Source organism: Leptinotarsa decemlineata, unplaced genomic scaffold (assembly GCF_025532065.1).
Source record: "Leptinotarsa decemlineata unplaced genomic scaffold, Ldec_3_MD MMD2_tig00026336_RagTag_RagTag, whole genome shotgun sequence".
Classification (NCBI taxonomy): domain Eukaryota; kingdom Metazoa; phylum Arthropoda; class Insecta; order Coleoptera; family Chrysomelidae; genus Leptinotarsa; species Leptinotarsa decemlineata.
This window is the reverse complement of record NW_027412692.1, coordinates 8,676,230-8,691,242: the sequence shown is the minus strand read 5'-3', so window position 1 is coordinate 8,691,242 and position 15,013 is coordinate 8,676,230. Positions and strand designations below refer to the sequence as shown.

Below are 15,013 nucleotides of genomic sequence, written 5' to 3'. Positions count from 1 at the left end.
AAAATCCTCTCCTTAATAAGCCAAGCGAGTACTGAGTTGCGACAATATACTACAATACTTATGATGCACCGTTTGGAACCTTTAGTGTAGTAATGAATATTACCGGAGTTTTTTCCCAACACCAAATCGTAATTTTCAACACCTCGACACGATGATCACCAAGTGATCATCTTCAAGAGGAAGATTAAACTTCCTTTGCTTCGAAAGGTGAGACTTTCAATTAGTGAACTCTTTACTCGTTAAGGATCTTTTTTCAAACTTTGAGTATCTGCAATAATTTTTCTGATGCAAAAATGAACCCTTTTTTTATTTTTCTAAATTTCGATAACATTCAAACTTCTCGTTTACTTAACTTAGCTCAAAAATAAATTACTGATAGTAAAATTCCGTGAAAGTTGATCTTAAATTTTGCGAAATGGTAATTAAAGTGTACTAGACAGTATCCATTGAGAGGACACATGAACAAAATAGGGTTGTATAACGGAGAGTAGAGTTTGACATACATTCAGCAAGGAATTTGTACAAAGTACACTTTGTTACAATATTATTGGAACCCGTGGGTCCCCAGGTGGCGGATGAGGGAACGGCCAGGGGACTGGAGGCCCTGTCTGGGAAGCCAATATGTGGCCTTACGGACGGGATCGCCGGACTCCTGGTCAATGGCAGAAATAAGTAGGGCCTTTGTGAAACATGCCACCGTGGACCAGCCTACCCAAGCTAAGGTGTAAGGAATCGTGCAGACAGCTGAATGGCCGCAGGGTGATAAGCGGTTACGAACGATCCCCTTGGGGAATCGGACAAAACCTCATTGTAATCAGCCTTCCTTTGGTAATACGGGGCTCTGCCAGAGGTGACCAACGTTCCTACTCGTAGGAACGCACATGTATGAAACAAACAAAACAGACACAACAAAAACCAATCCCGAGGCTGGACAGAAGTGCTCACCTCAATATAAGGCGGTGGCTGGGGATGAAAAGAAATGTCCACCCCAAGCTACCGCTTGGAATTAGGCTGAACATAGCAGATCACCTCGTGATGTAATACAAAGGCCTAGGCGTAAGCGCATTTGCGCCGCCGAGGCCAGAAGGAGAAAGAGAGCGAAAGAGGCAAGAGTGGGCAGCAACTATAAGTGCACCCTCATCCTTCCCCACTCCACCTCCAACAGCAAGGGCACTTTCTGCGGCGGGCGCTAAGAGCTTCGCCTTGAATAAAGGCAAAGAACCGGCTGCCCCTACAGGAAAGCGCCCTCACTTGAACACCCACACTAGGGAACCCCAAGAAGGTTGAAGAAGCCGCGCAACGACAGTTATGTCGCTGCACCTTCCAAAACCTTCGCGGAGGCCGCCGTGAGATACGTCAAGGTTGCCAAAGAGAGTGTGTGTTCGGCGAGTCTTGGCCTAGACCTACCGATATAAAGTAGATGCTAGCTCAAAGGTGGTGCAAAAATGTGTGCATATTATATAAAAATACGACTTCTCTGAATAGGCGATATCTCAGTAAAGATGCCTTATAGAAAAAAGTATAGGAATGATTTTTGTAGGCAATTTTATAATCTACAACTTTTATCTTAACTAATTTTGCGATAAAACTAACCATTAAGGAGATGAACGCAAAAAAACGATATTTTTTCACCTTTGACTCCGATTATTTTTTAGCACACAGTGGATCAGTGGGGACTTTCGATATTTCATTCACAATAGTGTTTTCAGGAACTGTGCCAATTTTCAGCTCTTTGCGAATTATTGTCAAGTGAAATGCCTATTTTCATTGTACTATTTCGCTTCCCCATCGTATATTGTAGAAGGTATACATGCACATGCCGGCGCTCATCTCGCGCTCCATTCATTTCCACCGCTTGCTACCATCGCCGCGATTTCGAACATTCGTTTGTTATGCGTCTCTGGATCGGCGTTATTAGAGAGAATGGGCAATAGCGTCGCGTCACGATTAACTAATGATTTTGGGTTCCCTTTATTCCACTTCATGGCGAACTACGTCAAAACCAGAACCTCCATCTAAGAATGTAGAATATAAATGGAGTCGAAATAATGTCGGTTGATTATATAAAAGTTTTCCCCACCACGCCTCTCTGATCATTCTCAAGCCTTCGTAGCTAGGAACTGTAATAATAGTTTATGCTCGAAATTATAAATTGAGGGAGCTGAATAGCGGATTGAAGCTCGAGAGAAGATGTGCTAATTTAGAAACTATTTTTTTTTTCAAAAAGCTGAAACCCCATTCCACTACGTAGTACAGCTTGACAAATCTAGTTATGCCTCTGAATATTGGAAGCGCAGTAGAACAGCCAGCGGAGTAGGGCGAGAGCTCATTAACATCGAGGAACTCGTGTAGCGCACATCATATTACTACAGTAAGTGGAGAAATTATTCTGTGTGGTGAACTGTGAGTTATTTGATGTCTTTGAAAATGCATTCGAAAAGTACATGAAAAAACAAGATTCTCAGTGGACAAAGCAGACAAATTGTGAATAACGAATCGAGTTTTATGCAAGCGGAGGCAACGGTTTGTGTGTAGTTGTCAACACTTGCCGAAATTATTTAAACCAAAATTTGGCTGGACACCGATGAGCCACCCAGGCACTTCCCAAAAGCGAAAACCCACCAGAAAAGACCATGGTTGCTGTATGGTGATTAGTGGCTGGCGTGATTGATTGTAACTCACTGCAACCGGGCCAAACCATCACAGCAGAATCCTATTGTGAGGAAATCGACGAAATGTACCGAAAATGTCATCAGCCAGTCGGCACTGGTCAACAGAAGCGGTCAAATACTTCTCCACGACCACGCCTGTTCGTCTCAAAATTAAAAGAACTGAGTATCAAAGTTCTGCCTCACCCACTATACTCTCCAGACCTCTTCCCAACCGACTACCATCTTTTCAAGCACTTCAATAACTTTCTCACCGGTAGAACCTACGATAATCAGGACTTCATCGACTTCATCGAACCCCAAGCAAATATTTTTATGCTGACCTAATGAGCTTGTTTCATGATTTTTGGTTTGAAGTTCACCTGATAGAAATTTTAAATTAAAAAACAGTGCACTTTGTTTCATCTCTCTAAGTACCCTAGTTTTCCCCTAATTAATTATTGAAAATCGAATGTGGTAGGGTGGTGACGTCAAGACCCTATTCCCACTTCTTGTTCGATTGACCAATAGGAACAATAGAAATAATCAACATTGCCAAATTGTAAAATTTACGAAGCCTATAATTATCAATTCAATTATGGAAGAGTATATCAACCCGTTGACGTTTTAATTAATGAAAAATTCACCAGATGGAATAAAATGTACACGAAAAATCATGTTTGCAAATAAGTTTTATATCTAAAATCAGTACACAAAGTCGATAGATCACAAAATATTTACCTAAACTATGATTTTATGAATTATATAATAATATACAGTTATGAAAATCAAAAAATATAGCAAACTGGATTAAATAATCAAATATTCAATTTATACTACAATCCTCAATCTGTACAACTACAATTTATTATAAAAAAAAAGAATCCTACATACATACCTCTTTCTAATATTGCTACTAAATTCAAGCATTACAGACTCGCTTGGGTAATCTGTTGAATCTTCCAAAACTTGAGAGGAAGGTTGGATAAGGTCAAGTATAAACAATGTGCTCTTTCTAATATCAATGGTTTCCACAAACTTCGTATTTTCGTTAAAATAATTTCAAAATGAATGTAGCCTAGTATTGTTAAAGCTGACTGCCGACAACTTACCAAGAGTCCATTTTGAAATAATCGATGAATTTTACTTGAAAAATTTGCATTTGGTACCGAAATGAAGAATGAAAAATTGAAACGGTAGGTAGTATATTTAGTAGGTCCCTTTTATTTATATGACATTCATTTCAGACTTTGTCTTTTATCGAAGGATGGAAAGTTTTGATTTAATTTTTATTTTATCTCGGCCAAGGAGCAGTATGGTGACTGAAAAGAGAAGCAAAAATATGTACAGTGAAATATAGAATTACTCCAGATCATATCAATCCAAAAATAACATGAAAAAATATTTTTCGGAATGTAAACTAATGACACGGAATATGTAGCAAAATAGGCACCCGCCGAAACCACCTTTTACAAAAAAACGTTCTTTAATTAAATAATTGTAACAGTCGTATTCACACCGAGTTGACAACAATAACAACAAAAATGGCGTCTGTCAAATTGGATCATCAGATCTGTGATTGGATATTAAAAACCAATACTCTTGGCACCTCCGATCTAGACACGATAAATTTTATTGGTCAACAGACACGCGGCTAATTTAAATTCTTTTTTCTGCAAATATAAAGAGATTTTGAGATCGATTAAGATAAGTGTTCGATAACCAGCTACGAAGAAAAATTACGTGAGCGTTTAGTCATTCTATAATGTCGTCTATAAAAGTGGTAGAGTTTCAATTTTATTTTCATCATTATGATTTCCTACCACGTAGTAACGGCTAAATCCATCAATTTATTGTCTATAAAAATGTTTAGATAAATTTCCAAGGTAAAATACTTACAATCCGTAAACAATATACTATATCTATTTGATACAGAAATAACAATTAAGATAAGGATTCTTCCATTATCAGCAACGAAGTAAAATTACAGGAACATTTATTCCTTTTATAATATCCTTTATAATAAATGTTTAGACGAGTTTTCGATAAGATAATAAAAATATCACAGTAATGAAGCCAATCACTATGAGTTCGTTCGCACTTTATGTGTGCCGAGATGTGAGCGTAATTCCTGTTTTCTAAATTGCTCTTACACATTGTTTTGTTTGATATTATTGGAATCGCTTCGTTAGATAAGTGAATATTCAGTTGAGTAAATATCAGAACTTTTTTGTTTGTCTTTTGTAGATAACATTTGTTGCATAACATATTTTTATACAATAATAATAATAATAATAATCGTCTTCATTGTTTCCACATTCAAAAGTATACAATAAATATTGGAAATCAAGGTTTATATATATGGAAATGAAGGGCGAAGTTTATTTTCTGTTGTGTAAGCACGACAGAACATATTCTTCCACTTAACCCCACCCACTTTAAGAAATGCTAAGAATTTTGGCGCATTTCTCAAACTCGGTTTTGAATAACACAATAATCACACTATAATCACTACAATAATCACTAATAATTAATAAAAAACAAAATCGTTTCCCACTGTCTGTCTCTATGTATGCTTAGATCTTTAAAATTACATGACGGATTTGGATGCGGGTTTTTTAATAGATTGATTCAAGAGGAAGGTTTATATGTATATAACATGCATAATCTAGTAGAAAATCACTGATAACTTTAAAGCTTTCTAATGTGATTTTGTAAAAAAAAGAACCGTTCTAGTTTATTAAACTGTCTGAAGGGGTGAAAATAGGATGGAAATTTTTAAAAAAATCGTAACATGAAAAATCGACTGTGTACACCTACAAAATTGAGATATGTTATTCCTGATGAACTATTCGACTGAAAAAACTTCACGTTATAGTTTTCCAGGCCGTCTGAGGGGGTGAAAATAGGGTGGAAAGTTGAAAAAATCGTATCTTTGAAAATTGAATGTGTACACCTACAAGTTTGAGATATGTTATCCATGTCGTGAAGTTTTTTCCGTCGAATAGATCATCATCGATAACATATCTCAAACTTGTAGGTGCACACATTCAATTTTCGAAGATACGATTTTTCCAACTTTCCACCCTATTTTCACCCCCTCAGACGACCTGGAAAACTATAACGTGAAGTTTTTTCAGTCGAATAGTTCATCAGGAATAACATATCTCAATTTTGTAGGTGTACAAAGTCGATTTTTCATGTTACGATTTTTTTAAATATTTCCACCCTATTTTCACCCCTTCAGACAGTTTAATAAACTAGAACGGTTCTTTTTTTATTGAATCAGTCATTAAGCGTATCATATTGAAAAATGGTAGGTGTGCAGAGTCGATAAATGAAAAAATAATAATGCGATATTTTTTCTCAGTGTACTTTGTGGATGTGGCAAATACATCATAAGTGTTCCACGAATATAGGACTCACGAAATGTGCTTATTGAAATATAAAGTTCTGTTTCGAACCGAAACCCTCAAACCGAAATGCAGGCATAATACAATATTGTACGAGAATCATGCAGAAAGTAAAGTATATATTTTCGAGAGTATAGGCAAGTTGCAAAAAAAAAGGGAAATGCGAAGGGTTGGCACTTAACATAATGATGTGTACGCCATAATTAAATATTAGGTAATGAATTGAATATCAGAAGAATGAAAGGAACGATGGCAAATTGAGATGAGTTATATATACATAGATGTGTGAATCCCCTGCCCGTGAAGAGGATTCAAAAGACGAGCCCAGCCGAGCTCAAGGCAAAGTTCGGCGCAACTCGAATACACTCCTACTGGCATACTAAACCATTCGAATACTGGACTCAAAATGAGTACTAAAATCATTATGGAATCGTGTTCTAATCAATATCGTCACTTCGCTAGAGTTTTTGTTATGATTTGTTGACAATATTGCGAAAAGTGAAAGTCAAGAAATAGGTAGGTTTGACAAAACAGCTTTAATATCTAGTTTAATTTTGTACCGCTGCCAACAGAACCAACGAAAAAGTTACGGGATTGAAATATATCAAACAATTTTTTTTTCAACGCATTTATTTGTTCACCTAACATATTTTACAAAAATTGTGCTTAGTGAAATAAATGAAATGTACTAGTTTTCCAGGTTATCTAAAGGGGGTGAAAATATAGTGTCCAGGCCGTCGGATAAGGTAGAAATGGAATGAAAATTAAAAGAAAAGGATTAGTGTGAAAATAATTCAAATATTCCACATTTTTTTACAAACAAATCACAAGCACCACAGGAAAATCCTGAATCCTGATCAGTTGTTGCAGCTCTATTATGCACAGGTAGAAAGTAGACTACGATATGGCGATATTAACCTTACCCTCACTTTATATTTTAGAATTGTGTATATATATATATATATATATATATATATATATATATATATATATATATATATGTATAAGAAAAAAGATACATTCCCCCAGATTGATTCTAAACATGGGTATAACACTAGACACAAAAATAACTTTATAGTTGGTGCCTTTAACAAAACTTAGAATAACTCAAAATGCCCCGAACTTCAGGGCTCCAGAAATATTTAATTCGATCCCGGAAAACATAAAAAATAGTAGCTCAATTTTCATTTTCAAACGAAATCTGAAAGATTTTCTAGTGCAAAATTACTTTTACTTCATAGAACAGTTTTTAGAACATTACTTCTTAGGGATTTTTTTTCTCATCTATTTATGTACTTATTTGCTTTTGATCACCTGTTATATATAACCGTTTGTATGTTTTTTATGCGGTGTTTGCTATTCGTTTGTTGATGGTATATGTACTTTGTATGAAACCCTTCCTTTGACTTTTTCCATACAGCCTGTACTGTCTCAAGGAAATAAAATCATATTTTTTTTCCACCGTAGTGTGCGCTGGTCAGGCCCTATCCCCCGAAGCCCCGATACATTTGGGAGGGCCCGCCAGCATTATCAACCAATGACCACTCCCCACACCGTGGGGTAAGTGATCATTGGGTCCAAGAATCATGTGCCCTGAGCAAGCGCAGTGAGCCAAGAATGAGTCTTCTGCATCTGTGCGGCTAAGATTTCTGCCTTAGTGCGGCAAACCGGTATGATTTTGAGATTCGAGAGTAGAGAGGACATCATTCCACCAAGGACTCCAATAATCAGAACAACCATCTTGACAGAGTGATCTGGATAGAGTCTGCGGAGTTCGAAGAGAAAATTTGGATATTTTATTCGTTTTTCCTCCTCTTTTCTGACGATATTCGTCTCGCCAGGAGCTGAAAACTCCACGACAAATATCGTTTTGCTCTGCTGTGGTCGAGTAGGGCCACATCAGGCTTATTAGCTTGTATGAGCCTGAGGGTGGGGAACGAATAGTTCCAATAAATTCGGCACTTCTCTTTTCCCACAACGGATTCAATATCCCCCGGAGCATAGGGCAACACCGGTGTCTCGTCAATACCGTAAGAGTGCCGTAGATGGTAATATAGCACTCTTAGGGCCGCGTTATATCAATGGATATAGGCCGAGACCGCATAAGCTGGACATGCTGATAGCAAGTGCATTAGGATCTCGGGCGCCTCGCGGCAGGCCCTGCACCTTGTGTCAGGAACCTCTATACCCATCACGCGACTGCGGTAGACTAAGGTGTTGAAGACACTATCCTGGCAAGCCATGATGAACCCCTCAGTTTCCGACTTCAGCCCACTCAACCTGAAAAAAGCGAAGGTCAGGCGCTTTGATAAGCCAAGGTCTCCAATGTTTTTGAAGAAGACTCCATGCATTGCTTATCCTCGTGTTTCCGGAAAGGAAATCATATTATTATTATTATCATTAAGGCGCTCTCATAACGGTGCCTGTGCGAAAGTGGTGACTCACATTGGATTTGAATAGCTGGAGGTTGAATCCATTTGGAAAAACGTTCTCTGGAAGTTTATTCCATGTAAACGCAATTCTCCAGTGATGAGCAGCCACAGTCTGTCGCGTATTTCTGATACGTACCGCTCTTGGTGGAATCAAATGTGCCAAGTCACTTGAACACCTCCCGTGAAAGTATTTATAAAAGAGAGACAAATCTCCAACCTTCCTGCGATGTTCCAGGCTATCAAGGTTGGACGTGATGTTCGCGTCTCCAATCAGGCGGATGGCTCTTTTCTGGATGGAATCCAGCAACTTCAGGGTATGTTTGGAGGTGGAGCTCCATACATGAGAACAATACTCCAAAGAAGGTCTGAGCTTTATAAAGCATCAAAAGTTGCTGAGGTGTCTATAGTTTTCTGGTTCGGAACAGTGTTCAAATTTTTTGAGAAGCAGCCTTTGCAATTCCAACGACATGATTGTGCCAAGACATATTGGTGACCATTTTAACCCCCAACAAACATATCAAAGCAGAATGCGGAATTGTCTGACCATTATTATATCCGGTTCAGAGACATTTATCTTCTTGGAGAAAACCTATGCCTGGGTTTTTGTGACTTTGAATTGAACTTGGTTACTTTCACCCCAATTCAAAATCACTTCTAGATACTCATAAGGATATGCAACCTCCTGCTGCCAGTGAAGACGGGCCTCTGTAGCCGATGTCCTGGAATCCAAATGAAATGACAAGACAGGTGAGCTGTCGTCAGCAAAGCAACATATTGGATTCTTGGTTGATAGTGAAAGTATTCGAGAGATATCCATCGACCGCCGCTTGCAGGAAACGTTCTTTCAGGAAGATGGAGAGCCATACACAGAAATGATCGTCCACATAAAGATAATAGCTACAATATCTTAAAACAGAAAACCAGCAAACCCTCATGTCACACACGGTCAAAGGTCTTAGAAATATCAAGCGCAACAGCTCTTGAAATGGCCCCGCCAATCATCCTCATTTGTATAGGTGTACGAAATAAATGTTTAATGAGAATAATGAATTTTTGGCCAAATTCTTCATCCCGATTCCACCCCCTCAGACAGCCTGGAAAAGTCAAACATAATGCATTAATTCAATTATCCATGATATGAATTTTAACATGTCCGGCACAATCTATCTCAATCTAGAAACGGCCAGGAACAACTAATAATACATTTCACTTGTTTCACTAAACTAATAAGTGAGCATATTTTATTGAAAGATGTTACGTGTACAAAAGCATTCAAGGAAAAAATAGTCCAATATTTTTCTCTCAGTGTACTTTGTTTATGTGGATAACTTCATCATGGTTATTACTTGTGTATTACTCGAAAAATGTAGGTAGTACTTGAGGCAACAGAGGAGTTAGTTTTATGATATTTAATGTTTATAGATTAATTTTTACTTTCTATAAAATAAAACTACAACTGCCATGTTGAGTTAAATACCAGTTAAAGCGGATGTATCATTTGTATTTTGGCAACAATTCGGGTTTCTATTTTGTAATCGTTTACGACCAATTTAGGTAGTTTTGAGTAACCAAAATCAAACACAAGAAAAGTAAACTATAGAATAAGGATTCATTAAAGCAACTAGCTATAATTCGCCTAGAGTTATTTGTAATGCTAGTAGAGTTTATTGCGTTGGACAAGGACTTTCATTCGACAGAATTTGCAAATGTCAAGACTTTCATGTGAGTACCTACATTAATAATAATAAAAACCCGATATCACCACTGAAAAACGTAAAATCGGCTTCAATTAAATAATTTGAAATTTAGAAATTATGTTATTGAAACATATGCGACGTTCATCTGCGTATATCTAGGAGACAAAATATTTTAACCACGTCCGCGATGTCTGCATAATTTGCAGTACGTTGATCATACGTCCGTCTACACCGGGTCTAAATTTAAAAAAATTGACTATGGAAAGAAGTGGAAAGTCGATACTCGAAGAAATTATGACAATTTTTAATTTTCTATTCCATATTACAGTCCAAGAAAGGATTTACAGGTTTAATGCAGTTGTTTATTGCTCGTTTAGGATTAAGTAAAGAGATGATGATGCTATTTTTTAATATAGAGGGTTGTGCTAGTGCTAACTGAACGTTGAGCTGGCAGAACCCACAATATTCCCTTTAATGAAGATCAAAATAGAAAGATAAAAACATGTGGAAAGATAAGCTATAATCGGCATTTTATATTTACTTATTTCCTTCTTGAAAATTACGCAACAAGTTCGCCTTCTGTGGGTTTAGTTTAATTTAGTTTTTTCAAAAATTATAATCAATTTAGATTTCAGAGTGGTTCTGCAAATGGGATCAAATATAATCTCAGATAGTACATATATGATGTTTGTCAAAATAACGTAAAATTTCAGAATATAATAAATAAGAAGTAATTTTTTGAAAGTACCTAAATCAAAATCATTTTCACCGAAAATGTGTATGTTACACCAACGTAAAACGTTCATTAAAATACTTAATAGCATACTTAAATAATGATAAATATCTCATTGAAACGGAAAATATCCAATTGAGCAATATGTAGCAAAATGCATATAAATACCTAATAGAGTGATATTTCATATAAAATATTACACATAACTTTGAACACTGATTTTTTATATGAACTTGCATGTTCTGTTTTTATTCCCAATGAATAATCTAGTTGTCACAATTATGGAATCGATTTTGAGGATAAAAATACAAATATCATAATACCCATATCATCCCATAATGAATTCATCATGTCTTTAATCAGTGAAAAGGAAATCAAACTAATTCAAATATCAAAATAGGTGCTAGTCACCTCCCGAAGGTTTTAAGTTGCCACTGGTTGGAAAGGAGATAAGAAATTAAACAGGTTGATAACACAAAATTATTTAAATAATGTTGGGAGAACACGTTTTAAATAAATAAGTCCACGCCACCAAAAATACATTTTTCAGTTTTCAACCCTTAGCAAACATTATTTCATATTCTCATAGCAAAAATTGCTGTGTTTACATTAATTGTTTAGATGCAGTATGCACTAAGTATTATGAAATTTTGAAAGTATGCATATGATTTACATTTCAAATTGAACTTACCAGTTGAAGGACTGTGTTGACGACTTCCTTGTTGGAAACTTGTCCAACTTCAATAAGTCCAATTAGAACTGCAAATTTTAAGCTATCGTTCATAGCCATTCTCACCACTTCTTCGGGGTGTTTTATATCACTAAGAGGGGGTTTTGATAAATCCGCCATCGCGAACGTTCAAGTTTTCACTGGAACACTCACTAACACAATTTCTAGTCACAACATTTACACAAAACACGGGAAAATTTCCGATACATGAACGTAGCGCGAACTACTTTCTGCCATGTTGGAAAATGACAGCAGACAGGATGACAGCCGGTTGTCGTTTTTCCAGTAGGGATTTTTTTTTCTCGTCAAGTAACGGCATCCCTGATTGTTGATCAGCTGATTGCTGTGTATTGACAAAAATTTGACGGAAAGCATGCTGACGAAATTCCTAACCTTATTTTTCAACTAGTTATTTTGTTTTCCTCAATTTTGTAATTTATTATTTTTATTTTCGACCTATTTGAAATGAATGAATCTGTAGAAACCAGGTATGTTTCCAAATTGAACTGGGTTCTTTTTTATTCATTTTTCATTCCAGGGACATAAATGCCAAAAGAGTAGACTATCTGGATTGGCAGGAGTATTTCATGGCCACAGCTTTTCTAGCTGCGAAAAGAAGCAAAGATCCGTGTTCCCAGGTTGGAGCATGTATAGTCAATGAAAACAATGTGATAATAGGAATAGGATATAATGGAATGCCTAAAGGTTGTCATGATGATGATTTTCCCTGGGCGAAAGAATCAGATAACTCCTTAGAAAATAAATACCTTTATGGTTAGTATACTCAACCTTCCAGTAGTGGCATCAATTTTTTTTCATATCTGTATGCCCCAATAATAATCAACCTGTTCTCACAGTCTGGTTTTCACTATAGTTACTAGACTACAAACACATCACTGGTGAAACTGACCCTGAACTATCTCAAGGAATAGTTGGGAAGGTACTAATCACATGAATTTAAAGAATCCATAAAGTCATAAATACAGTTTTATCCAGGTCTGACATATAGTGCGCAACTACAGATAGATTGAAGTTTGTTCCTTGATTTTCAGTGTGTCATGCCGAATTAAATGCGATCCTCAATAAAAATTCAGCTGATGTGAAGAATTGTACCCTTTATGTTGGTCTGTTTCCATGCAATGAATGTGCCAAAGTTATAATCCAGTCAGGCATAACAGATATCGTTTATATGTCTGACAAACATTCACATAAAATACACACAGTGGCATCCAAACGTATGTTGGATTCAGCCGGAATCAAATACAGGTGAGCATCTTCTTCAACAATCACCTTTCATGAGAAATTTCTGATATATTGAGGTCTTGTGTCACAGTGTATGTGGTCGCAATCCTCTGAAACGGCATTATCAATTTTTGTGAGTTTTTTTGTGTGTATTTGGTAGGTATGAGAATATGTCTTAAGTGATTTGAAAGGGTTATATTTTTAGGAGTGATTAATTTTTTGGGAAAGAAAGTTTTTGGCTTTCTACTACTCCATCTGATACAAAAAAATGAATGAGAGAATCTTCCAAAGAAAGGAAGGATTAATCAATTTGAAAATAAATAACTCTATACTTGGATGTGTAGATCATGCAAAGAAGTAACTTTCAGATAAAAACTGAAAGAAAGTCCTCCTGAAACAGCTACTTTCATATAAACATTGAATTACACGAAAGAAAAAATTCTTTCGAAACAAATACTTCTATATGAACACTGAATTATACAGAAGATACTTTTCTCTATTCAGTTTGTATATCGAACATTTGTGGAGGAATAAGAATCAGATATCATTCACATGAGTTCTACTTTGAATGAATGGAGGACTTTCTTTCAGTTTGTGTCTGAAAGTTACTTCTTTGTATGATCTACACATCCATGTATAGAGTTACTTATTTTCAAATTGATTAATCCTTCCTTTCTTTGGAAGATTCTCTCATCCATTTTTTTGTAACAGATGGAGTAGTAGAAAGCCAAAAACTTTCTTTCCCAAAAAATGTTTTAAGTATATTTCAAACTGCTAGGCTAGGTACATGAAAATATTTTGTATTCTTATTTCAATTTGACATCACATTTTACACCCTCTAGAAACAATTTTTGCATACTGCCGGTCACATTCACAGATATCAGGAAATATATTCTTAACGGGAATGTTGTTCCATTCAAAACTTTACTTTGCAAATATTTCCATTGAATTTTAGCAGTGTTTTTCTCCTTCATCAAGATATAAATGACTAATTTCAAAACATTTTCAATATGAACAGCAACAATCTGAGTTTTGAACATGTTGATCATGTTGAATAGTATAAACATAAACGATTTTTTTTTTCAGACAATTCGTACCAAAGCACAAGAAGATTGTGATTGATTTCACTGAAATAAATTGGAACGATATGAACCAGCTCCCTCAGACTCCTCTCAAAAACATATGTGAACACACACGTATTGAAAAAAAATAGCGAAAAAATATCTGACTATGTTTTTGTGAATGTTTTATTTGTAGGTAATACCCAGGTGAAAAAATGAAGAGATTGGAAAGTTGGTGTCAACAGTACTGATTCAGAGATGGAATAATGATAAGAGGCAGATTTTGTCATCATCAGACAATTCAAGATAAATTGAAATTGTATTTTCAAGAATAATATTTAAAGATTCCAATGATTTCAGGAAGGAAACTGAGATGATTCTTGAAATGTGATTCAAATTGAGTATTTTTTCGTGAATCCTATTTATTTCTGGTCAGATTCAGTAATTTGTTTGACATCATTATTTTAATGTAAAAACATGTTTAAATTTCAAGAAAGTGACAAGTTGGGAATATTTCATACTATTCAAATCTCACTCAAGTTTCAAGTTTTCATTAGCATATATGTCTCTATTATCTAACGAAAGTAATACTGATTTTATAACTACCATTCAGAAGTGATTCAAGGCATTCTGGTCTTGAAAATATTTTGAACAAGGTTCATGCACACAATAACAATTACTTCAAATACTCATCTTTTCACCCTACCGACTTTTTATGGCAATCTCAGAAAGTGGTTATCTACTTTATATGAATCTCAGAATTTTTCAAAGTCTCAGCTCAATTTTCAATTGCTATTTAAACAAGTCAAATTTTTTCAATTTGTCAACACAAATAAAAAATCACAAATTCATAAAATATTGCTTTAAATGAACGATTCCTCATCAATATATTGCCTAATAAAAAAGATTATCACTTCAAGCTATGCCTTACCAACATTTTGATTATTATTGTTATATTTATTTGTTAACAAATAAGAATCTGAATGTATACCTTCACGCATGAAAGTTTATGTACCACGAATTTTTTATAATAAAAATAAACATTATTGACACCTTT

At 35.6% G+C, this 15,013-nt stretch overlaps 2 protein-coding genes across 3 annotated transcripts in view; one reads left to right on the top strand and one right to left on the bottom strand.

Moving 5' to 3' along the window:
* rg (A kinase anchor protein rugose) overlaps positions 1-11,911 on the bottom strand; it is a 941,222-nt gene extending 929,311 nt beyond the window's left edge. For both annotated transcript variants that reach the window (XM_074183269.1, XM_074183270.1), the window contains exon 1: positions 11,615-11,911. In XM_074183269.1, the coding sequence (XP_074039370.1) occupies positions 11,615-11,773 (159 nt within the window). In that variant the 5' untranslated portion in view covers positions 11,774-11,911. The remainder of the gene's footprint in view (positions 1-11,614) is intronic.
* Positions 11,912-11,982: 71 nt separating this feature from the next.
* LOC111502698 (deoxycytidylate deaminase) lies at positions 11,983-15,013 on the top strand. The gene is made up of 5 exons (XM_023156841.2): positions 11,983-12,141; positions 12,192-12,427; positions 12,706-12,919; positions 13,982-14,091; positions 14,153-15,013. The coding sequence occupies exons 1-5, from the start codon at positions 12,119-12,121 to the stop codon at positions 14,173-14,175; spliced, it is 606 nt and encodes a 201-aa protein (XP_023012609.1). The 5' UTR covers positions 11,983-12,118; the 3' UTR covers positions 14,176-15,013.

Bases quoted from the DNA above. Each gene is read 5' to 3' on its own strand.
- LOC111502698 (XM_023156841.2), top strand. From the start codon at position 12,119: ATGAATGAATCTGTAGAAACCAG. The intron at 12,142-12,191 runs GTATGTTTCCAA...TTTTCATTCCAG, and splicing joins AATGAATCTGTAGAAACCAG to GGACATAAATGCCAAAAGAG. The intron at 12,428-12,705 runs GTTAGTATACTC...CTTGATTTTCAG, and splicing joins AGAAAATAAATACCTTTATG to TGTGTCATGCCGAATTAAAT.